This window comes from Cardiocondyla obscurior, linkage group LG15, assembly GCF_019399895.1.
Source record: "Cardiocondyla obscurior isolate alpha-2009 linkage group LG15, Cobs3.1, whole genome shotgun sequence".
In the NCBI taxonomy this organism is placed as follows: domain Eukaryota; kingdom Metazoa; phylum Arthropoda; class Insecta; order Hymenoptera; family Formicidae; genus Cardiocondyla; species Cardiocondyla obscurior.
This window is the reverse complement of record NC_091878.1, coordinates 1021364-1045134: the sequence shown is the minus strand read 5'-3', so window position 1 is coordinate 1045134 and position 23771 is coordinate 1021364. Positions and strand designations below refer to the sequence as shown.

General features: G+C 36.6%; 4 protein-coding genes across 16 annotated transcripts; 1 reads left to right on the top strand and 3 right to left on the bottom strand.

Annotated features, from left to right (window-relative positions):
- Positions 1-99: 99 nt before the first annotated feature.
- On the bottom strand, positions 100-7683 carry LOC139108580 (A-type potassium channel modulatory protein KCNIP2). 5 transcript variants are annotated; one of them, XM_070666999.1, is made up of 9 exons: positions 7445-7683; positions 7155-7334; positions 6635-6677; positions 6263-6399; positions 5304-6012; positions 2624-2851; positions 2430-2500; positions 2063-2281; positions 100-1898 (listed from the first exon to the last, which is right to left on the bottom strand). In XM_070666999.1, the coding sequence occupies exons 5-9, from the start codon at positions 5314-5316 to the stop codon at positions 1788-1790; spliced, it is 642 nt and encodes a 213-aa protein (XP_070523100.1). In that variant the 5' UTR covers positions 5317-6012; positions 6263-6399; positions 6635-6677; positions 7155-7334; positions 7445-7683; the 3' UTR covers positions 100-1787. The 5 variants fall into 5 exon arrangements, with proteins under 5 accessions (XP_070523100.1, XP_070523102.1, XP_070523098.1 ...); XM_070667001.1 differs by having other exon boundaries at positions 2624-2818; XM_070666997.1 differs by having other exon boundaries at positions 5524-6012.
- Positions 7684-7816: 133 nt separating this feature from the next.
- Positions 7817-12199, top strand: LOC139108576 (putative uncharacterized protein DDB_G0267716). 4 transcript variants are annotated; one of them, XM_070666993.1, is made up of 5 exons: positions 7818-8029; positions 8788-9024; positions 9199-10354; positions 10514-10941; positions 11202-12199. In XM_070666993.1, exons 1-5 carry the CDS (start codon positions 7943-7945, stop codon positions 11217-11219), a joined length of 1926 nt encoding a protein of 641 aa, XP_070523094.1. In that variant the 5' UTR covers positions 7818-7942; the 3' UTR covers positions 11220-12199. The 4 variants fall into 4 exon arrangements, with proteins under 4 accessions (XP_070523093.1, XP_070523094.1, XP_070523092.1 ...); XM_070666992.1 differs by having other exon boundaries at positions 7817-8029; positions 9217-10354; positions 10514-12199; XM_070666991.1 differs by having other exon boundaries at positions 10517-12199.
- Positions 12200-12984: 785 nt separating this feature from the next.
- Positions 12985-14191, bottom strand: Mrps26 (mitochondrial ribosomal protein S26). Its single transcript, XM_070666996.1, has 3 exons — positions 13976-14191; positions 13648-13894; positions 12985-13561 (listed from the first exon to the last, which is right to left on the bottom strand). Exons 2-3 carry the CDS (start codon positions 13887-13889, stop codon positions 13126-13128), a joined length of 678 nt encoding a protein of 225 aa, XP_070523097.1. The 5' UTR covers positions 13890-13894; positions 13976-14191; the 3' UTR covers positions 12985-13125.
- A 108-nt stretch (positions 14192-14299) lies between these two features.
- On the bottom strand, positions 14300-23751 carry Med (Smad/Smad4 homolog Medea). Of its 6 annotated transcripts, XR_011546680.1 has the most exons (13): positions 23267-23750; positions 22727-22934; positions 22439-22587; positions 22073-22352; positions 21488-21754; positions 20838-20975; positions 20236-20430; positions 19985-20158; positions 19636-19890; positions 19264-19545; positions 19035-19165; positions 18437-18824; positions 14300-17859 (listed from the first exon to the last, which is right to left on the bottom strand). XR_011546680.1 is itself a non-coding variant. In XM_070666988.1 (12 exons), exons 2-12 carry the CDS (start codon positions 22791-22793, stop codon positions 18744-18746), a joined length of 2004 nt encoding a protein of 667 aa, XP_070523089.1. In that variant the 5' UTR covers positions 22794-22934; positions 23267-23751; the 3' UTR covers positions 14300-18743. The 6 variants fall into 6 exon arrangements, 5 of the variants coding, with proteins under 5 accessions (XP_070523089.1, XP_070523085.1, XP_070523088.1 ...); XM_070666988.1 differs by having other exon boundaries at positions 14300-18824; positions 21488-21739; positions 23267-23751; XM_070666984.1 differs by having other exon boundaries at positions 14300-18824.
- Between the last annotated feature and the right edge of the window lie 20 nt (positions 23752-23771).

Below are 23771 nucleotides of genomic sequence, written 5' to 3'. Positions count from 1 at the left end.
TTAATTTAACAAAAGCCTAAGAAAAATTACATTAAATTTGTCAATTTGCTGAATTGCTAAATATTTAAATATAACAATTAAATATTTTTTAATAACAAATGACACGTGGTACAAAGGTAGATTTATTTTTTTCACAGGTATGCACAAGTGTATACATGCGTTTTAACAAAAGTGCATACATGTATGTATGTACACGCTACACGCTAATCTTGTTAAACACGCAAAAGGCGTATTTTACGTTCACAACGCCGAAAAATTCGCAATTACGTTTGCGAATAAGAATAAAATTTATAGAATGTTTTAACAGTCAACTTCATACAGTTACATATGTATACATACGTGTATGTACATATATGTACATATGCATGTGTATTATATAGAGCTCGTTTCTGTAAGAAGGATTAAATCTGAAACCTCAACAATTCGAGAACGAGTGTACTAAGTAGTGTCAATACTTTATCTGCCGTCAAAATCGAAATAGAATTATACAAAAATATATCTTCCGTTAGAAACCAAATGCAAAAAAAAATCTAAATAATAAAGAATTAAATGCAAGACTTCCATACATAAAAAAAATTTGTAAACAAAGTTATATAAAAAGATTCGATAAAATATGAGAGATATATTAATTTTGACGGCATACTGTATGACAGACATAACGAGTTGTCTTATATATAAATATATATATATATAATAATTGTATGTTAATGTCATTAGTATTATATAATAATAAGGTACAGGTCATCACACAAGGTACAGGCCAAGCAATAACGGGGCAGGGATTGATTTTCCTTACGTGGCCTGAGAAAAATACAGTTTTATATTTAATGATTTAGAAATTTTTGCATTCGCGATAATACATTAAGATTGAAAGATTTGATGAAGTTTGGAAATTTCAAAGAGTTAAGGCAGACTTTCGCCCTCGAAGAATCGATTAATACATGTCATTAAAGATTCCAAAGATTTAAATACTTCGTAACACTACTCAATTATAACGATCATCTAAAAATATATACGATCGTCAATAAAAACGTTTCTAAGATGCACATTTTTTTTTTTTTGCGAAGTCGTAAGAATAATTAGAGTCAAAATCAATTTTTGATGTTAATTAAATTATGAATATGCTCTTTGTCTTTGCAGATTAAATTGGCATCGATTACTTTTCAATCGAATATCTGAACGGACCGGCGATACATTTTCTTCGTCACTAACATAAATCATTGAAAAATTTTGTATATAATATTATAACTTGAGACATTTTATAACGTTAAAAATTTCCAAAACTGTAAAGTTTTAGTATACTTTAAAAGTGGCTTAAATCGCCGATTCCTTCAGATACTCAATTATTGAACGATGTATCGGAAGTATTGCACTTGAAAGACTGGGTAGGTGTGTAAACGAGGTACATACATATTTACAAAGACACGTGCGAAAGGGTTTTTCCAGGGTCTTTTCTTAAAGACACGTCTCGAGCAATGACACTTTAATTGGTCATGTTTGATTCTCTTTTCTCGTAAATATTAAATCGTTATGCTATGCACATAAATCGTAAACTCATTCGCAGATTTAATTAAATTTTTCTTACGTTTTTATATTATTAATAAACATTATTATTTTTTAAATATAATTATATTGTATAAATTATGAGAATTTGAGAATTTACGTATCCCCCTTGCCTGTATAAAAAAGGCGAGTAGATCGATGGTAAGGTTCACAATATTTCATAGCCATTGCTCAAAGCGTAGTTGATAATCTAATACTGAAATCTCCGATAGAACGTTAAGATCTCATAATACGGTGTCCAGGGTATCGAGACTTCGCAACAATTGCTCGTCCTTGGAACACCACTGGACTAGTTCTTCGATGGTCACTACACCATCCTTATTTGCGTCCATCAGCTAAAAATATACGAAATATTATTCCTAATCAATAATTAATTTATCAATTAAAAGTTATAAAGTTTCAAAAATTAATGTCTATATCAAATACAACATATTGTTATACGATTAAACAATAAAATTAAATTTTTATCTTTGTTTCAGTTAAACGTATTAATACTCACATGAAAAATGCGATCAACATGTTCACGGGCGGCCGCATGTGGCTCGGCGATTTGAGGTTGCGTGTAACGACCCAGCATCTCGTAAATGGAGCCCACGACGTCTAACATTTCCTCTTTGCTTATCAAACCGTCGCCATCCAGATCGTACAAACCAAACACCCATTGTAGCTTCTCCTCCACCGATCCTCTTGACACTTTCGACAATATAGTGAGGAATTCCTAATTAAAAAAATATTAATATTAGTCTATGGATTTTTTCTGCGAGTGGAATAATTATTCAGTAAATTCGGAAGTAAGTTTAAAATGCCACGAGGACATATCCACGTTCCTTTCAAAGTATTTGTCTGCGAAAACGCACATCGCTCACCTCGAAGCTTATCTTGCCGGACGGTTTTCTCTTCATGGTGTTGAAGACATAATGAGCGTACTGACTTGCGTCTACAACATGTGGTGATCAGAATGATAACTCAAGGAAAGAAGGAATTTTATACCTCTTTGCACTGATTAAAATTATTAATAATTATTATCATATCATTATCATTTCCATCATCTCTTTATTACCTCCCTGTGGAAAGAACTGCGAGAAGATCTGCTTGAAGGCATCCTCGTCTACTAAGCCGCTTGGACATTCCTGCTTGAATCCCCGGTAAATCAGCTGGATCTCCTTCCGGGTAAACCTGGTGGTGGCCGCGAGGGTGGCGAGCTCCTCCGGCTTATGTCGACCGCCAAGGGCGAGCGCTGCGCCCCCGGAGCTCCCTAAAACGCCCCCGAGTCCTTCAAGTTCTCCTTCTGCAAGTTCGCAAGCCCTTCACTCCTAAGACTGCGTCGCGTTTTCGAGATGTTCCCTCTCGCGCCTCCCTCCTCTTGTCGTCGAGCGTAGAAGAGTGACACCCTTCGCCCGAAGAGCCTCTATGAAGCTCGGCAAAGGGCACCCGTCGCTCACGATTGTCGAGAAGGGAGGTAAACTTTTTTTTTTTTTCTACTCGAGAGAGATACTAAGGAGATTCTTCTTTCCTTTATTTTACTTTTTTTTCTCTACTTTTGAGGGAACCATCGTGACCGTAGCCCTGAAGACAAGATACGTACTCTACTCTAGAGGGGATCTACACAGTGTGCAGAGATTTACAGGCGGAGAAGTCGTGAGAGGCGAGAGACAACAGGGGTGAAGAGATGTCGTGAGAGTGGCTTGCACACACAAGGTCGCTCACTTTTATAATTACGAATTTATAAAGTATGTTTTATGTAAAAAAAAAAAAAAAATTATATCTTGCAAAATAAATAAAGACAATTATTGCTGTTGCAAGTTTTATATATTAAATAATTTGCATTTCTTTACTTTATTTTATTAAGACAGTAATAAATTTTTAATATTATAAATTCATAATTGTGTTTGATGAGCGACTGTTTTTATAGTGCAAATCTAGAAGAGAATTAAGAAAGAGCGAAAGAACTCGAAGAAGACATTGCGCGAAACTCTTGATACTCTGAAAGTGAAAGGATTTCAGTATATAGATTCTACAGTGCGAGGTGGTTTTGTTCTCTAAATAAAATCAATTGTATGTGCGTGTTTCCAATATCGCTTTGATGAAAAACAGATATTTTACAAAAGCAAGCGAAAGTTCAACAACTTGTAAACAGAAATAAAAACTATAAGATAGTCACAATTTTACTTTTAATTGTTCGTCTTTTCATCAAAGTAATATCTATTGAAAAATCGTTCAACTTAAAATTTAACGTTAGCATTACTAACTAATCAAGTAATAAAAATTCGCTATTAAAAAGCTCAGTTTATCCTAAGAAAAAAAAAACTACGAACTTAAGCAATCGAAATCTACGATATAATACAGGGAAAAAATTTACAGATTTAAAAGAAGAGAATTTTTTTAAAGTTTAAAAAGATCTAGAAATGCAGGGGATTGAAAAGTAGATATTCAAATGCTCGTAAACGCACTTAAGGACTACAAAATCTTAACCTGAGTACTTTAAACTTTCTTAATTTATAAATCAACAAATTAAAAAATTTATAACTTTAAGATTTAAAAAATGTAAAAATAAAATAGTTTAGCAATCTAAAAAATCAAGTTGAAGCAACAATTAAAAATGTACGTTGAAAATCTCGTTACAGATTTACGTCGTGTATAATTTACTAATGGTAGCATGTCAAGGATCACTTTCTAAAGAATTGCGACGTTTTGTTCATCCCCTACATATGCTCCGACTTTTAGCCCTGGTCCCGGAGTTGCTATGGTAACGTTGCAGGTCCTACCCCTTACTTCCTGAGCGCCCCTTGCTTTTATAAATATTACACGAATACACGAATTACGTGAAAACGCGAAAATCAAAGATTTTCTTTGAGAGAAGTTCTTCGACAAAAGAATTTACAAAGGACTTAATCAAGTAGCAAATATAATTAAATAAAAAAAATTAGATAAAAAAATTAAAGAAAAAACTTTTTTACTTTTTTAATCATTGCAAACTAATTTGTTTTATAAAGAATTATAAATAATCCTGCCGTTTTCTTAAAAAAATATTATTGCAAAAAAGCACGAAAAAATTTAAGAATTAATCTATAAATTTAAGAATAAAAAAAAATGTTTAAGGATTTAAAATCGACGAATCTAATACTAAATTATTCTAAATTCTACGATTAAAAAAAAGCACAATCCAAAATTTAGATTTAAAGTGTAGCATCAAGATAGACAGCTAATTAAAGTGGAAGATTTGAGATTTTGAGAATCTCGAGAAGGCTATAAGAATTCAGAAATATGAGTTATATAAAATCTTTAAAGGATTTAAGAAGAATTAAAATTCAGAAGTTTTAATTACTGAGTCTTTTTAAGGTGCGACATCACTGTAGAGGGACAGATGCACAATTGGTCGAGTGAGATTGAAAGGGGGAGGCTTCATGAATTTCAAAAGCCGAGCGAAAGAATCCGAGAATCGATAAGCGAGACCTGGAAGATCAGACAAAGAGTGTTATCCAAAAATATCAGCTCCCACGATTGAGAGGCTTGGACCAAGTTAACACGCAAACATGACCTTTGACACATTAACAGCTCTGGTACGAGGATGGACTCCGACCTACGCAAAAACTACCATTCATAGAACAAGGAATTACTACGTACAAACGGATAAGGTAGACAAACAGACAGATAGTCAGGCCATTTCCACAGAGGTGGGAAAGGTGTGAGAGAAGAAGAAGAGAAGAGAGGACCCTGCAGAGAGGATCAGATCATCGCACCTTGGTGCTGCATTCGGCAGTTATCACCCCCCGGCTGTCACTCCGCTTGTCAACGACGCTCTCCGCTGAGTAGTCGATCGACTGGTCCAAGTATCAACGGCAGTAGCACGTATATTGAACGGTGTTGCACACGGACACAGGGCGAGGAAACAGGAGGAAAACCTCGATCGCGGGGCAGCCTTTCTTTCTCTTTACCGTCGTTCTCGCCTTCCAAACTTACGTTTGTCGCGGCTCTTACGTGCCTTCATCGGCCAGCAAGCGCGCAGACTTCTCGCTAGGCCTGCCCCTGATATATCGGCGGCTGGACGGGATTATCGGGATTACTCGATTCACCACCACTGATCGGCGCGACGCATCTCCGAGACACGCTCTCTCAACGAGAAAACTCCGCACGCGCACGGAGCGGTGTGGGAGAAAGAGAGAGAGCAAAAGGTGGACCACCACGCAGTTGTGGATGCTGCGCACGGGATACGCCACTCTCGCTACTGCAGTCGCCGTTCGTCCTTCGTGATGCTGAACGGTGGCTGCGGATGACGTTATACTGCGTCGATGGTGCCACACCGAACCACTGCAGGGGGTTCGTGGGAAAACGTACCACACGTCGCTTTTAACGCGCAAGTGCGACGATCTTCGACAGCCGGTGGTAGCGACGAGTCAATGAGAACTTTGAAAAAGTTTCGAATCGCTACTTCGGATACCACTGGTCTTACTGAAAAAAAAAAAATATTAAAAATCTTTTCCAACATCTACAAATTTTATGTCTATAAAAAAAAAAAAATTAAATTAAATTTTTGTACCTTTTTGTAATAAAAAAAATGCTTATATATCGGTCATAAAAAAAATGCTTATATATCGATTATTAAAAAGAAAAGACCTCCAAGTTTCTCAATGCCACAAAACTTGAAAGCTTTAAAAATGAAGGAAGTTTTGAAACTCTTAAAACTTTATCAAAGACTTACCCAACTCTGTCGTTCTTAAGAAATGGTAAACATTGTTTTACACCACAGAATGAAACTGACAGCTGTCTCGTTGCTTACTGCCTTATTTAAATTTTATATCCACATATTCTTGTAATAACTCGTTACTGAAATAATTGCTGAAAAATGTCATTACTATTAACAAGAGACACTGTATATTGTACACTTGTTTTAGAAGTTCTTTCAAAGAAAAATCTTCTCAATAAAAATGTTTCAACGAGTATAACACCTCGCTTTTTATTCAAATATCTGTATATCGATTTCATATGAAGTAAAGCGGACAAAGTAAAGCGGATCAATCTACAATGGATTTTGCAAAAATAGCAAATAGTTATTAATTCACGATGTTCTTACGTTTATTTGCGTCACACATCGGAGCGCCAAACGTCGATATTGCCTGAAAATTATAATTTGCGTGACACTCCATTTATACATCAAATTGCAAAAAGATTCAATTGTCCAACATTCTTACCTCTTTTTTTTTTTTTTTTTTTTTTTTTTTTATTATTACTTAATTAAACAAAAACTCTCTCTGTTACGTAATTCTGATTTACGTAAAAAATGTAAAACAAGTCGCAATTAGGTTAATGTGCAATGGTAGCACAAAGTGAGAATATTTCGGTTCATCTGTAACACAGTTTCATGGTCGCTGCAGTGTTACTCCAAAATTTATCATAACGATCTCTTCTTTTTTTTCTTTCATTATTTTTCCTAAGTATCCCGCAATTACTATATAAAGCATTAATTCGTTGAAAAGAAAACTTGAAGAAATTTCTTATTTAATTTTATTTTTTTTATCTCGCACATTAAGTTGTAGAAATAAAATAGCGTTAAAATGAAAGCATAATAAAGTCCTTAGTGACGTTTTACGTACCTATGCCGTACATACATTTCGCAGGAACCTCCGTCGTGATTAACACGTGCTCCAGTAACTTTCCAGTGGATTACAATTACGTGGATACATGACGGCGAGAAGGGGGTTCGCTCGAGCACGATCATCATCGATCCTATATCCCTGGACGTTCTTATTTCTCGCAGAGAAAAGGTAAAAGCGCTGAGAAAAACGAAGAAAAAAAAATTAGAAAAGGCGAGTTAGATTGAGTCGCAGTTCCTTCGAAAGCGTTTTTGAATGCATTAAATCTGAACAACCTAGAATAAACATACCTTCGTTCTCGGGAAATTGGCGTTGAAAGTCCGGGCTGTTTTCGCGACGCAGATGAAGAAGACCGGATCAAAGGTTGTTTTTAAGGATTAATTGAAGTGAGAAATATAATTATACCTAATCAAAGCCGTGCATTATTGTGATTAGGATCTTCTTCGCGAATGCAGCCCCAGCTGGGCGATAAGCATTGGAACTCCCTGAAGTGATCGGCATCGACACGTGATATCTCGTTCGCGAGCGATTGGAGAAGATCCGCCGCGCCAGCGATCAATGGCGCGTCGATCTCGCGACGGGGTGCCAACCGATGGGCACCCCGCGTCGATTGGTTTCAGCTCGATTCGCGAGTTTCTCCCCGCAACCCCTTCGTTCGTTACAACGATCGTGCACTCGCCTGAGAATGTGACTTTACAACGTTTCGCGCTTAAAAGGCAACTCTGCACGAATTCGAAAATCGTCCGTACGACGCAGACGAAATTCCACCGCGCAGCATCACCGGCAACATGAACGTTGGCAGAGATATCGCGCAGCTGTCCTACAAGGAGCTGCAAGCCCTGGCGCTGAGGTACCGTGTGCCCGGCAACATCAAGGTATGCTGTCACCCGTTCGGCGTTGAAAATTGCTTTCCTTTTCCTCTGATCACCTTTGATCCTCCACGTCACTGGTCCCAGCTTCTCCGCAGATTTATTCGAGATCGATCGGCTGCGGTCCCTGACCCGTGTCACGGAGTCTCCTCATGGCGCGCCGGGCCCGGCCGATTCGCTGATCGGCGCCGCCGCGATCTGAACCACTCGCTTGTTTGAAGAACTTCGAGGGCCGTGACCAAAGACGCGATCCTTTCAAGCACCCGTAGCGGCACGCGAGCGTTGCGTTCCGTTGGTAACCGACTTCTATTCGAACCCGGCGAGGTCGCCGTCACCTTCATGCCGCGATGCCGCCAATCTGACCAACCTAGGAAGCTGCGGTTCTAACCAAGAATCACGTGAAGTCGACCGCTCGACGTGATGCAAACCTCCCCCCGCCATGGCCCCTCGAGGTCCGTATGCACTTCGCAAATAAATTACTTTTTATTTGCATCATGATGCAGATGATTCTCGCCTGTAACGCTGTTCTACCTTTCTTTAGCAATTATTAAACGACGAAGCTGCGTAGAATTTAATCAATTCTTCTCTTCTTTTTTTTCGTTTTAACAGACGCAGATAAGATGAGACGGCTGGACAAGCTGCAGAATACTCGAGTTAAATGGATGTATTTAATTATTATTTAATTTGTTACCAGTGATTTTTTTTATTGTAAATTGTGCTTAATTTTCACTACAAATTAATCTCATTATAATCTCGAATTGCAGAAAAAGATACTCGTCAAGGTTCTGCAAGCTGCAAAAAATGGAAATGACGCAGAGTTTAGCAGACTTCTGCACGATTTAAAGAAGAATCGCAAAAGGAAAACGAGAAAATCAAAGGATTCTAAGCTTGGAGTAACGTCAACGCCGTTACACAGCCCAGATTACATAATGGCTGATGAAGATTATTATTGTCAGCCACAGCAACAACAATTACAGCAACAATCTTCGCCTTATCAGTGGGTGAGTTGCTACAAATTTTCGTAATTAGTCTCGATATAATTTAATTTATTGTAAAAGTCAAATAGCGTTCTCATTATTTTTTTTAATGTTTTACTTTTGCGCTTTATTTGCTTTTCTATGTGAAGAAATTCCATTTCGTAGTGAATATACGACAATGATTAACTTCGCACAAAGTACTTTCCATTTTTGCAGATTGGTGCTGAAGAGGAGATAGTCAGCAAAGAGGATGACCCTAAGATCCCGCACTACGAAGAGTTTAAACAGTTTTTGCTCAAGAGGATCCAGCGGGAGTTTCAAGGATGCGATAATAACAATAATCAAGTGGAAGATTTGAACGTCGTTGATTTACGAACATCATCAATGTCGCCTAATCTTCAAACCGTTTCTCTAGTAGAATCGAATTATTCGAAAGCGAATTTGATCAATAATATGGATTCTCTTGTGATTTCTTCAAACGATAGATCGAATTATCAAATACTAAAGGAACCTGAGGAAGGTCAACAGGGTTCGTTTCTGCTTAAGAGAATGCTGCAGGCGCCAGTAGGCGCCAATCTAGGCGAGATTGCTAGTTCCCTTTTCTGGGCTAGCAACTTCCTGGATAATTCCGACACTCTGACCGCTGAATCAGAGAACAATGAGAACGAAGATCAGCTAGAGGCAAATACCAATGAATACTATAACTTGCTGAAAAATTCTAAAGGAGAGTTCTTGTTGAATGAGGCAAACTTAATGCCTCACCAGGTTTCTAACGTGCCAGCTGACGAAAATCAGTACAGGTTTTCTAACGACACGAGCAATAGACCGAATTATCAAAACTGGACGATCACCAGCGTGATGGAGATGCCCAATAGCGAACTCCATCAATCTTCTAAAGTATTCCACACGATTTATTACAATAATACAGACCCCGCTGTGACTGTCGCGAACTCGGACAACAATCCGGTTTATCAGTATCAGACAGATACCGCTTGTAACGGGGAACAAAACTTTTTGAATTTTGAGACGCAGGACGTTAATTATGCGACGGGAACTGATGTGGCGACCAGCGACTCTTCCGATATTTATTATCTACCAAATTTTGACAAGCACAATGAAGATACGAGTACAGGATATTTTCGCAATGTCGATACCTTCGAACAAAATAATATGCAGCAGAATACATATCCGAACGATCAGCAGTATCAATACCTTTATCCTCGAATCGCTCAAGAAACAAATAATTTATTGAACGAAAGATACGAGCAACCACAAAACAATCTTGTGGAAAAAGTAATAGAAAATAATATTAATCAAGAAATTGATACGAGAAATTTACAGAGACCGGCAAATGGTGCGTAACTTTTTTTTTATTATAAATAGATAATGTAAATAAAATATGCATATATAATTTTTATATACAAATAAAAAATTACGTATTAGCTTTTCTTAGATATTATTTCTTTAAATAAAATTATTTTTATAATTTTTAATTAAGCAATATTTTATTTAGTAGACACGTTGGAAGCATTCTGGCCAAAATGGAGTACCGAGCCTAACAATAATCTGGAGAATATTTTGAACTACCACATACCCAAGCAAGTGGATTACTCCAAGTTGAGCCAGACATCTTGCGTTTATTGCTACGCAGCGCCGATCGTCTCGCAACGATCTAATCTATCAAATAACAGCTGTTCGATAGAACGAAGATACACCGCCGAATATCGACAGCATTCTTTCTCGCCCTACTGGATGTTGTACAACGACACGTCACAAGGAATGCGAATGACGAATTTACATAACACTTTGCTCGAGCAATCTATGTCGACACACGCAACTATCTTTTCAAACGACGATCTGAAAGAAACCACGAACAACGCTCCTATCAATGATGTGTGGATGAATCAGTACGAGCCATCGTCTATCGCAGACGACATTCAGGTTTCAGACTCACTATTTTACAGCGTTGTTACCGATCGGATCGACGATATTTCGGATATGTCGGATATGGCAAAAACTTAAAACTTGCGCGCAGAAATATTTTCGATACTGAACAAGCAACTAAAATTAAATTGTAATTTTTTCCAGTGAGAACGAATGGCGTCGTTCAAACTGAAATAATGATAAGCAATGTTTTTTTCTTTGTGAAAGTAATCGCAGTTTCTTCCATTTTTGAGCTAAATATCTTATTATTGTTCTAGTTTGCTGTTGAAAACTGAAAACTATATGTGTTTTTCCGCATCATCGATAAATATAATTATTTCACTGATTTATTACGGAGCGATATCAAAAAATATATCATTGGGAATCTTATTTTGAAACGCAGAAGCTTCAGAATTCGATATTATAAAACAGTAAATATTCCGTGGATCGGAGGTAAATCATTAAAATACTTATCTTAATTAAGTACTTGAATTCATGTAAAATTATAATAACGCGATGAGAAGACTTACGTTTTTTTTTATGTGTTAAAAGGGGAGAATTATTAGGATTTTTATATTATATGTAGGATTTATATAAGTATTTCGTTTCCTATATATTATATAAAACAAATAAAAAATTATAATCATAAAGATAATTAACAAATAATAATTTTTTTTTTATATATCTTTAGTTAGATTGTCCAGTCAAGTTGTAAGATTTTGTACATTAAATGTGTATAATAAATAAAATTCATGCATCAAAAAAATAACATGCACATCTAATTTATACATTTACATATTGAGTAAAATGTGTAAATGTCAAAAGTTAGCAAAATCTAACAATAATTATAAATGTTTAACGATTTATGATAAGCATTAAACTTTTTTCGACTCACCTGATATAGCATCTGGGTGAAACTGCGAACGAATGTAGTTTATCACCTTCATAGAAATCGATTCCTTTCTTCGGCCACTATATGTTCTAATTTCGTTGTCCACGTCGTCCGAGTTTTTCTTTCGCTCCGTGGACCTTCCCGGTGTCACATGTACACTATACATTTTCGTCGATACGCCAATTTGTAATAATTAAATCCGACTTGTTCCTCCGAAATTCTTCGAAAAACTCTTGTAATGCGCTTTACAGTGAAACAATTTCGTTGAACGTTATGAATTTCAATAATTCGATTAATTTAATTCTAAGGTTTGAGAAACTAAATTTCAACAAATTTTTTTTTTAATTAAATTGGTTATAAAGAAATGTTTGCGGTGCGTAATTTCACAGCACAAAAGCTGCTTCGATTAATTAATTTTGTACAACGAAGTAACTTTGCAAATGTTGACAGAAAATAATTTCACAACAGTCGGCGAAAAATTTAATTATAAGTCTCCGATAATCACGTTTTATTCATACAATTGTTATGTAAAATATTGCACACTTTCCAGTCAACGGCTATTTCCGACGCGTTTTTGTTTGTCAAACGAGTTTGGATTGGATTTCGGAACGGTCTCGCTGCTTCATTTATGAATATTTTTCCGGATTCCTTTCGCGATAAGGGTCGAGAAAGTAAAGTCAGTGATGCGAGTCGGCGCACCGTCCACGACAGACTGCGCTTGGACCTTTGAAGTGCGTTAAGGAAAGCAGGTAAATAGTAGCAGTAAGCAGTCGCCCGTATGTAGGTATAACATACATACTTACATCCGTCGTGAGTGCAACCTGGTTGTATGTGAGTCGCGCAGTTTTAATGAGGTGCTCAGTGGCGCGCGCCACACTAATTATCCAGACCACTTTAGATACTTTTCCCGTAGGCTCGCCGTAAAGATGCAAAGCCTTCGATTAATTGATCAATGCTATAATCAACTGTGCCTTTGAATTTTTTTGCTACAATATTACTACTGCGCATTAACTCACACCATTTTTTTTTGTAATAAAACTATCGATTGTTTTTAATTATATATAGTTTACTACGTTCTATAATCATGTATTCGATTTAAATAATAAAATAGCTGGCTAATTGTTTAAGCGTTTAGTTGACTCAATTTTTTAGGAGTGTTTATTTCAGTATTTTGGTTACCTATTTTATATTTATTGCGATATCTATGATACAAGTTGTGTTCGTCTCGAGCAATGTAAAAAAACATTTCACGAAGATTCAAGTCGAGTAAATCCTGATTTAACTTTTCCAAAAAGTGAACAGGTTTAATTTTACTGCTCGACGGCTGTCGACTTCTGCGTTCTTTCGACAGATCGAACCGGGGAATATTTTCCTTCGTGCCAATTTCCTTCCGAGTCTAACGCGCGATTATGATTGACGACATTTGCCAAGCACTCCTCGATTGCCGAGTCTATATTTTCCGCGGTAATAAACGTGACGGATTCTCTTTTGACTTGTTTAACATACTCATTGAGCTTCTTCATCTGTTCCTCCTTAAATTGCTCTTGCTGCATTAATTTCTCTAAGATCTCCTCTTTCTTCATTTCCCTCATTTTCGCCAGTCTGATCTCTCGATTCTTCGCTACTTCCGCATTCCATTGGTCATTTATAGCACTGCACATTTTAAAATCCTCCTCCTCAGTCTGTTCACTAGTCACCTGTTTACATTGCGCTTCATTTTTTTCTGCAGCTTGTATTAAATATGATCTGGCATATATAATAGTTTGTTAGAATCTTTTAATCGTATATGAGTTACAAATTGAAGTTTTGGAGTGATGCAATTTTGTACATACCTAAATGATGTCATATACGTCTTATAATTATTGTACAAACGTTGGATTTCCAATTTTTCCTCGATAGATATAACGGGTCTTTCCGGTACTCGAAACATTTTGGATTTTGCTGGGGGCAGCCAAATTGGTTTTCTTTTCCAACGTATGCACTGTACATAGACTGAGTTTGGCGCAAAGGTCTCGCAGAGCCCAGAGGTACCCATTGTTAAGGCATTGACTTTTATTATCTTTGTGGCCTGCATTGTTTCTAGAAGTATAAATGAATTAATTATTGTGAAAGCTCCTGTAACATTTACATACTGAACGGTAATAATTAAATGATTCGTACTGTAATATTCGTCTTCAAACTAACAACAATCTTTCATCGCTTTACCGTTCCAATTTGATTGTGTTCACTTCAATTCTCATGCTCTGAAGAGTGAGGTTAAGATGCTCTAAAAATTTCAAGTAAAGATAGTGATGGCTCGTAGCGGATTTCCTAAAAACTAAAACAAATTATACCGATTTCAGATAATACATGTGGGATCTATTTTAATGATATAATTTAATGATTAATTAAACTTTAATGCAAAGATCAAATAAAAGCTAAAGAAAATTAAAGAAAAATTGATATAATAAAAAAATTTTTTTTAAAGAGAGAAAGAGAGAAACATATCATTTATAGAATATGTTTATTGAAAATGATCGTGTATAATACGATGTATCTATAATGTACAACAACAAAATTGGATTCCGCGAAACACATTCATTCGAGCTCCCTCGTGTCTTTTCTCTTCTCTCTTTTCCTCTCTTTTTCTGTTCCTCCTCATGAAACAGCAATAGCGTGCTCGTACTATAATATTAATAATCCTAATTACAATTAATGCGTATTTAAACCTTCGTCCACCACGCGGTACGACAACATGCATCCAACACAAACACGAATAAATCTTATCTCAACAATCGTCCTAAAAGTATTATCGCCGTATATGGTTATTATCATTATTGTATCTTACTTTTTACTCCCCCCCCCCTTCTCTCTTTATCTCGCCGTTCTCTTTTTTTCTTTTTTTTTCTTTTTTTCTTTTTTACAAATGTGCCCGAACACTCTGTAGAAATTACTTAAAATATATCTGCATCGACGATAATCACAGATATTAATTTGTATACTATATTAATCTCATTCCTTTTCCCTTCCTATTCTCCTCTACCCTCTTTGTTACGCAACTTGCGAATCGAACGTAGTCGGTATTTCGCACACCAGCGAAAATCAGAATTTAATGGTAAATCGAACGAAATCTCGAAATATTTTTCAACAATTTATAACATTGCAGCATCTCGTCGGGGGTATCTTTGGCTTAGACGCAGACCAGTTTGTACCATTTGCTTCGAAGAAACGTAGAGATAAAAAAAAAAATATCTGTTTTGCGGCGATCTTGTCGAACGAAGAAGTGATTTGTAATAAACATTTTGCGGCGTGTCGCTTTTCGGAAGCTTTGGACTTTGATGTTGAAGGGCTCTGGGCAGTGCCATGCTAAACGTTACATATCTATGGATTGTAGGGTTCACAGACTTTATGAACTCGAACGTGGCAGTATTTCATACACAAATAACGGCCGACAAAGCATTAATTGCTAATATATTTAAGTCTTTGTTAAACATCTGTCTATTTTACGTTTAGCACGTCGACGAGCCCTTCAATCACTAATTTTAGAAATTTGCGCCGAGTAATTTTCTTCAATGGGTGTATATAAAAAGTTTGTGGTTTGTTTTAGAAGCTATATCCATTGCTCGTTCTACGCTATCGGGAGATTTCTAAGCGGTTAAACGGTCGAGTTACAATTGTGAGTTATCGTGTAGAACCATAAAGTTTGCGGAAGGTCCTTAGAGCCTTGGAGCCATTCTTAGATCTTTTAAAATTCATGCAATTATCAAAGTTCGAATCTCTCTTTCTTTTCGGCTTCTTAGACCTACGGATGCCTCGAAATATTATGCTTCGCGGTCGAGTCTAAATGTTTTTTTTTTTAGATCAACGGTAGTTTAGATTCTTAGTGGATTCACGGGGAACGCTTAGTCTGGAGTTAAAAATACAGTCTTGTAAGAAATCCTAAGTTTTATATCTCTCCTTATATATGCACGGAAACGATGGCACATGTGTTTTTAGCTTGGCTTCGTAAGCAAGAATCTCTCATCGACAATATAGTTGAGCTGAGTGTACATTTCATTGGTCGATCAAAGGAAGGCATTGTGTACATCGACGGCACTCCGCGCTTACTGAATTATTTTCTCCCTTAATTGTGGACTCCTTGACGGGCGCGCAGATCGCCGTCAAGAAATCCACCGTTGAGAAATAATACGGTAATCATCGGACAACTCCTATGTATGTATTCAGAGTACAAATTTTTTTCTCGAACTTAGTTTAAACGGTAACGTTCAATTCTCATCTCCTTTTTTTTTCTCTCTCTCTCTCTCTCTGTCTCTCTCTCTTTCTTTCTCTCCGACTCCGTCTCAATTCTCATGGAAAAATCTTACATTCACTCCGCAACGCTAGGCTGAATTGCAACAAAGAAGCGAGAATCGATAAATACTATCGTGTCTAAATAAGCGTTAAATATCTCTATGCTTTTTCCAGCTTTCGCGAATCAATCAGAATAAAATATGTGCGGAGTATATATGTACAAGGTGGACAAAGACATTGGTTTCGATCATTTGAAGGCACCTTGTACATGCATACCGTTGTATTTGGTCGACTCATTTTCCTTCACTTTCTCTCTCATTCTTGTATATAATCACTCTATGTTATAATATTATCAAATATTATATATATATAAGAATATTTTGTACGATTACATTTTAATAAACTAGCTAATAAACAGTAAGTATAATTATTCAACAAGTACTACGTTGTAATAATAATAACATCCAGCGGTTAACTGAAGGAGGCACACAACCGAAGAGACCGAGAGAGATTTATTCGCTTAAATTCAATTTGCCGATTCCTTTCAACATCAATGTAAAACAGACGTAATAAAATGGTATATTCTTAAAATATCATCTCTCCATTCAAAAATTTTAAAATATATCATCACTCATTGTTACTCTACGATACATACGATAATTTTTCGCATAATCGTTTTACTGTCTCCTCCAATAACCGCAATAGTGATAATAATGATAATCAATAGTAACTAAGAAATTAAACGATTTTATCTGACGAAACGAAGAAATAAAAAAAAAAAATTGTTGAACAAGTATGCTCATTATAGAACTTCAAGGTCTCTATATATAAAATAGTTTTTGGTTATAAACTGTAAAACAGACAATAAACAAGTTACCCATTCGTAATAAACAAATAATTCTAACGTCACTGTACCAAATTTCTGCCAATATATTCGCTATCGCATATATAAACTGTGATAAATATGTTTTCTAATATATGATCTCTTCATAAATTAGAAAAATGTGACATTACGACATTCTTTCTATGCGAATTTAAATATAAAACGTTTATCCTTACAGAAGGATTATTACATCTGTGTGTATGCATGGGTGATTCTTAAGACCTACGTTTGCTACTTGGCAGAAATGTATTACTGTGTCTTTCGAGATACTCTCTCTACTGTATACGCATGCGTTAAGATAATCCTTATGTCCTAGGATTCTTACGTCTTTCGGATTTTTAAATCCTCGGGCCTTAAGATTCCTGGATTCTGAGATCCCTGCGGTCTAAGATCTCCGAATTTCTAGATTCTTGAACGCTTACGTCGAAACTTACAGATTTAATTGTTAAATTTTATTGAAATTATTACGATACCATTTCTGTGATTATAATAGGGTTTAAAATTTGTTTATATATTTATTATTCTTTCTTTAAATTTAAAAGTTAGAAAAGTTTTAACATTTTGTTTATCTCACGTCCACGAATCATGAAATTCAAAGAATCAAGACCATCCTCTTGTCCGATATAAATGTTGAGCTTAACATTTGCAGTAAGTAATAAATGTAGACAGTAGTTTAGTCTAACTTACAAAGCTAATCTCAAAGAACAGAGTCGTGACTATGTAATGGTTTCAATTCTGAAACTGGTATCACTGTGAGCTTAGCGGACTGCGCGTCGCCGAGGGAATCTCTCCATCGCACATCTAGCAAAATAGAAGACTGCCATTCTATTTTCTTCGGTTCCTCCGTTGGTGAGACGTCCTGTGTCGTCTCTCTCTCCGTAAAAAATTACATCTTGTAAATAAAAATAACGTTTCTTTCACTTTTGTACGTTGATGATAGTGCAAGGCCGTGGCACATATTTTATCCTACACCAGGGGTCCACCAAACCAGTAAAAAAAACAGTTGAAGCAAAGAGTAAAGAAAATGACAATGATCACTTTTTTTTTTAGTCATCGAATTATGCACCAACAATATCAGAAATTTAAAATCTAACACATTATTAAAATCTTTTTTTCAATATATATAAATTATATATAACAAATATAAATATAAATTATATATATTATATAAATTAATAATCATGTCTATATATTTTTTTCATTTATAAAAAATTGTAATAAAAAATGATTAAAAAATGTTCAATTAAAATTTATCATGTAAATTTAAATTGTAACAATAAATTATGTAATCATCGTGTGCGATGACTCATTAGTTTTTTCATTTTTCTCTTTGATTAACTTATAAAAATTATTTGCAAATAAAAAAATAGAGATGAGCTACATTACGTACATTCTACGATAAAAAAAAAACATGCACATGTAAAATTTATATAGAATTTTGCAATATAGATATTTTATAGATATTTTACCTACGAACTTTGCAGCATGGACGTTAGAAAGTTTGGGAACCCCTGTTTTACACAGGTTATTATATCACGAGTGTCATTAAATGTATAAATAGCTTCTGTAAGATCTCTTTCCCGAACTTCTCGGCCAAATTCCGCGTATCAATCATCTGATTATTTTCGATTAATTTAGTAGGTTCGGCTTGTTCACTTGCATTTCCGTCAAAATTACTCGTGTGCTCGTTCAAACGACGTATGTAACACTTATGCACTTGATTTCAGTAACAATATCGTGATGTTCTCTTTGTGATTTCTATTCGCATTGATGAAATTATTCAATTGCCCGTGGACCATCGATGGGCATCGTGTGCAACACTTCATCCAGTAATTGAAGCGCTCTATGTAAATGCACCTAAAAATATATATTAGCAAATTAAAAAAAAGTACACGATACAACAATTAAACTCCAATTAAAAATATTAATTTTTTTATATGATATATTTTTAGATTAAAAAAATGTAAGTAAAAGATTGATAAATTTCTGTATATTGAATTTTAAAGTACATTAGTCTTCGCTTAAAAAAAAATGTGTTTTATTAAATCTCGTAAGATAAAATTATACCTCAATCCAGCATGGAGTTTCTTTTATGCTTTGTCGTGGGTAATCTGGACCCCACCCTTTAACAAAACTTAAACGCAAAATACAAAGTCTTCGTAAATCATCGACTCCAATCCCCGCAGCCGCGCTGAGACCTAAATAATTACATTAAATATATTACGTGTCTTCAAATACATTTATTTGTACATTATTTAAAAAGCGTCATTTAAAGATTTCAAGATTAAAGACTTACTTTTGGTGATAGGTGCTCCATGCGTCAGGTGGCCCGCGACAGCTGCAGCTTGCGCTGCTGCAGCAGCTTGAGCAGTGGCGGCTTGGCCTCGCATCTGTTTGTGACACTGTCTTAGATCAAAGACTTTAATATACGCTGAGGGATAAATTTTGTGTACTGCATCACCAGGTGCTCGGCCTGCCTCTCTGTCCAAATAATAAGATTGTACAAAGACACTGTGTTCGCTCTGGCATCTCAACCATACATCACCTTCACCTCTTAAATCCAACACAACGCCCTTCCCTAAAAAGTTTATTTTAATTATTTAAAAAATCGCGCGTATAATATTTTCTTGAATGTACACTTTAAAACGTTAAATTAAATTATGACTACCTATATGAAGACGTGCCCGTTCGCTCTGGTCCGTTCTGTGCACGTTGCTCAAGGCACCTAAGCAGAATCTGTTTCCGCCACTCGGATCCACGTAACCATCTACGGTGACTGTAGGACATCCGCTACTGACTTTAAACGTTTCTCCGACCTGGATATCTAATTCAAAATAACCGACGGAACACCAATATTCTGGGGCTGGTTGCGTAGAAAGCAATCCTCCGATGTTTCCACTGACATCATTTCCGTGATTCCCCCCTAATTTATATCATATATCATATATTAAATCATAAAAGATTTTAAAGTTATAATTTAAAGCCAACATTTTTTTATGTTAATATAACTAACTTACAATATGACGTTGTATGAAGATGTCGAGGATCTGGTGGCTGCATACTCTGAGTGTATGTAAGGGTATTGGCACCAGTCCATTGCGGTGCACCCGAATTGTATGGTGCTGTACCCACGGGAAAGCCATTCGGGTGATGAAGATGCACAGGCGATACGGGAGAACTCTGTCCTTCACCTAATTAAATCGTAATGTAAATTAATAGAATAAAATTTTTTAATGCCTGTCTTAAGACGGGCAAATATAATTTATACCCAGAGAAGCCGCTAATGCGTCGACTGTCGGAGGTTGGTTCATGTCCTGCGGGGGTGTGGTGGTGCTGTAGAACGTATCGGCGGTTGATTGTCCTTGCGCGGGACTCAGAATCTGTGCACCGGACGTTCCGCTCGATGCGGCATTCAGCGACTGTTGCTGGCTACCTACGGTGTGACTCATTGGATGTACTACTGCTGCAAAATCAAAGATCATACACGATGCAGACAACATAAAGTATTAAAATACAACGAACATGGCCCTCGCTATCGTTCCTCTGAAACCATACACTAGACGAATCAGCGTTTTCCAAAGATACTCCATATTCCAATAGTTCATTCTTGGTACCGGCTTTTGCAAAATTAATGCGTTTTCAATTTCGAAACATTTAGGAAAGATGCTACGAAACACTAAATTTAATAGTAACTTTTTTATCAAATTACTTTACAGTTATTTACTTGCAAAATGCTATACTTAACTTGAGAAACTCTGATTCAATTCCAATTAAAAAAAAAAAAATTTATATACTGACAGCAATCGGCTAATTAGCGACATATAATCGGAAGCTTCTTAAATAAATAGCTGTGTACAATGGAATACGTACGATGATGCATGTTACGGCCTGCCGAGTGGTGAGGTGTGGGAATCCATGTTTGCCTGGGGCAATTATTGTCTTCCAGCTTAGCATGAGGATTACCATTATTGCTGCCACCACCGGTGCTAAACATACCCTCAGTACTGGCTGTGCCGAACAATCAAAAGAAAAAAAAAAAAAAAAAAAAAAAACAATGAAGCCAAACCAAAAGTTGTATTACGCAACAAAAATGAGAAGATTTGCGAAGCGTACTTTTGCCTACTAGATCTACATTCGATAGCAATGAACGAAAGCGGCTGGCTCGTTAGCAATTATTTTAATAATTTACAACAGTATCGACGAGCGCGTTAAATTCAATATGCATACGTATGTATATTTTTAGCACAGTTGAATGGTAACCGGTTCAATTTTCCTGTAACGTAATTATTATATGCCAAATTTGCGATTTATCGGATTTTGTATTAATTAATATTCTTATATTTAGATGACAAAATACGTCCACGTGTCAATATATCACAGCGATTCATTTGACGTGTACTATTCTAATCACTAGACATAAATTACAAACAGATTCACATCGAGTGTAAAGCCAATTGGTGATTCTCGATAAAGTGAAAGCTTCACAAATAAAAAAGTAAAAGTTTTCACGTTCAACTTACTCGGATTGGGCGGCGGTAAGCCCGGTATAAAACTCTGTTGGGTCTGCTGCGCATTGTTCGAGGAGGTTTGCTGAGCCGGTGGGTGATGCTGAATCGTCTGATTTATCTCGCCGTCCACGTCCATCGCGGATCCAACCGCGGCGGCGGCTGCCGCGGCAGCCGTGCCGCCACCGCCAACCGAGTATTCGTCCTTAACCAGTCTTCCACCGGGTCCCACACCCACGCCGGATTGCAAGGTCAGGCCGGATAGGTCTGTAAAGAACGGGTCTGTGCGGGGGAAACCAACCCATTCCATCAAGACACCAAGAAGACCACAACAATCAATAATATTTCTTCTCTAATTTTCTGTATTCGTTAACCCCAGGATGTAAAATTTATTGTTAACACATTGAATAATTTTATAATTGCAAGTAATACAGAATTAAGCTCAAACAGGCATTTTTTTTTTTTTTTGCAAAATAATAACAGAGATTGACAGAAATGTGAAGAAATCAAAGTTGCAAAAAAGGAGTAAAATATACGTATACAAAATGCAAACATTAAACGTATTGAAAATAAAAATTCTAATTACGTGTCGTGACATACCTATGCCTGGTGATACCACTCGTTCATAGTGATACGGATTCACGCATACGGAATCGCATTTCAGATCGAAAGCAAACTGACAGTATTTCACGTGTTTTAGTTCATTTTTGTGCAGATCTGGCCATCTCCAAATGCGGGCGTAGATTACATGAGGAAAACCTTTTCGTCCTGCCACTTGTAGTCTACCGTCCAACGTTCTTTGGATGGTGACACATTTGCTTGGGTGTGCACCACTGGTAGTTATTGCAGTAATTAAACTGTCTAACTCGTCACGTTTTTCCTGTTGAGCAAATTATACATAAATTGCATATTAATTTTTATAATGCATTACTATGCTAGCGATATAAAAACATATATAAAATTTACTTTGAGTTTCTTCACTAAAGATTCGATGGCACGTTTACTAAAGCCCTCGCTTTCGCCACCTTGACGATGACACATCAGTGAGTGCACAATGCTTAAGCAAGCATCTGCACTGGTTGGTGCGCTGGGTGCTATCCCAGTCATCTCTCTTACTGTGTTAAAAATTATTCCTTTTAAATCGTGTATAAAATAAAATCATTAAGATTAAAATAATTATTAAATAAAAAAATAAGAGATAATTGATACCAGTAATGACTTAAATAATTTAACAAATAATACTGCAATATTTACACTCTGGATTTGGTTGCATGGGGGGCGAGGGATACAAGTGACTTCCCCCGCCCGCCAATCCAACCATCTCGGTGAAAGCCGTGGTGGACAGTGTCGCGTTCCTTCCTTCAATTCACTGGTCTTTTCCCTGGACTTGATACAGTCCAACCTTTCACACTCTACCATCTAGTGACTTGTATTTCATCCATATATCACAACAGTAGCTGTTCTGAAAATAAGTTAAATTATTTTTATATTCGTTCTATGTATTGCATCCATGTATAATTTTTTACCGCTGTTCTGTGCCTTTGTCTTCATTACAAATAAAACTAATAATTGCTCTAATTAAAATATAAAAGTCAACTTTGCATATCTAGTATCAATTATTATACTTGTAGTTCAATAAATTATTCATTTCCTAATAAAAAAAAAAAAAAATATATATATATATATATATATATATATATATATATATATATATATTTAATATTAATAATTAAACATATATATAGATATATACGTCTAATGCTTGTTAAAGATAACATAGCAAAGCATACATACCTTCGCTTATCTAAAACAATACTTGGGCAATATTTGCCGCCAACACCAACGTGCCTGTGTGCGTAAACGTATCTCGGCGAACTGTCAAAGCGGCTCGCCGCGAGTGGCCCCGGCGAGGCCAGGAACACCGTTGTCTCTTTTTACGTTTCAGGAACGTGAGATCGGAGTCGCACGACGTGGCCGAGGGGGATGGTCGACCAGGGCGGCTTGTCGCGTGCACTACGTGACGTGCTGCCGCGACGACGACGCGGGATGCCAGCTGCGCGCGGGGTGACGCTCGGTCGGTGGCCGTGGAGCGTCGTCGCCGTCGGGCGGACTCACGCTGTGGAATCGGTGCAACTCGGCACGGTGCAATGACGCTCTCACGCTCGCGACTACTTGCCGGATTCGTGAGTCTTCTCCATGGGTCTCCGTCGCGACGAGTACGCCGAGCGTTGTCCGCCGTCGCATAGGAGGTTAGCACATCAATAATACATGTCCGCGGGGCGCGGATGATGTCGCCGCG

Bases quoted from the DNA above. Each gene is read 5' to 3' on its own strand.
- LOC139108576 (XM_070666990.1), top strand. From the start codon at position 7,943: ATGAACGTTGGCAGAGATATCGCGCAGCTGTCCTACAAGGAGCTGCAA. The intron at 8,030-8,787 runs GTATGCTGTCAC...CTCGAATTGCAG, and splicing joins GTGTGCCCGGCAACATCAAG to AAAAAGATACTCGTCAAGGT. The intron at 9,025-9,198 runs GTGAGTTGCTAC...CTTCGCACAAAG, and splicing joins AATCTTCGCCTTATCAGTGG to TACTTTCCATTTTTGCAGAT.
- Med (XM_070666984.1), bottom strand. From the start codon at position 22,793: ATGGTTGGATTGGCGGGCGGGGGAAGTCACTTGTATCCCTCGCCCCCC. The intron at 22,588-22,726 runs GTAAATATTGCA...TTTTTAACACAG, and splicing joins CATGCAACCAAATCCAGAGT to TAAGAGAGATGACTGGGATA. The intron at 19,546-19,635 runs GTAGTCATAATT...TAAACTTTTTAG, and splicing joins ACGGGCACGTCTTCATATAG to GGAAGGGCGTTGTGTTGGAT.
- LOC139108580 (XM_070666997.1), bottom strand. From the start codon at position 5,551: ATGAAGGCACGTAAGAGCCGCGACAAAC. The intron at 2,852-5,523 runs GTAAGTTTGGAA...GCGAACTTGCAG, and splicing joins ACGTAAGAGCCGCGACAAAC to AAGGAGAACTTGAAGGACTC. The intron at 2,501-2,623 runs GTAATAAAGAGA...CACATGTTGTAG, and splicing joins GCAGTTCTTTCCACAGGGAG to ACGCAAGTCAGTACGCTCAT.
- Mrps26 (XM_070666996.1), bottom strand. From the start codon at position 13,889: ATGCAGGCCACAAAGATAATAAAAGTCAATGCCTTAACAATGGGTACC. The intron at 13,562-13,647 runs GTATGTACAAAA...TATATATGCCAG, and splicing joins ACGTATATGACATCATTTAG to ATCATATTTAATACAAGCTG.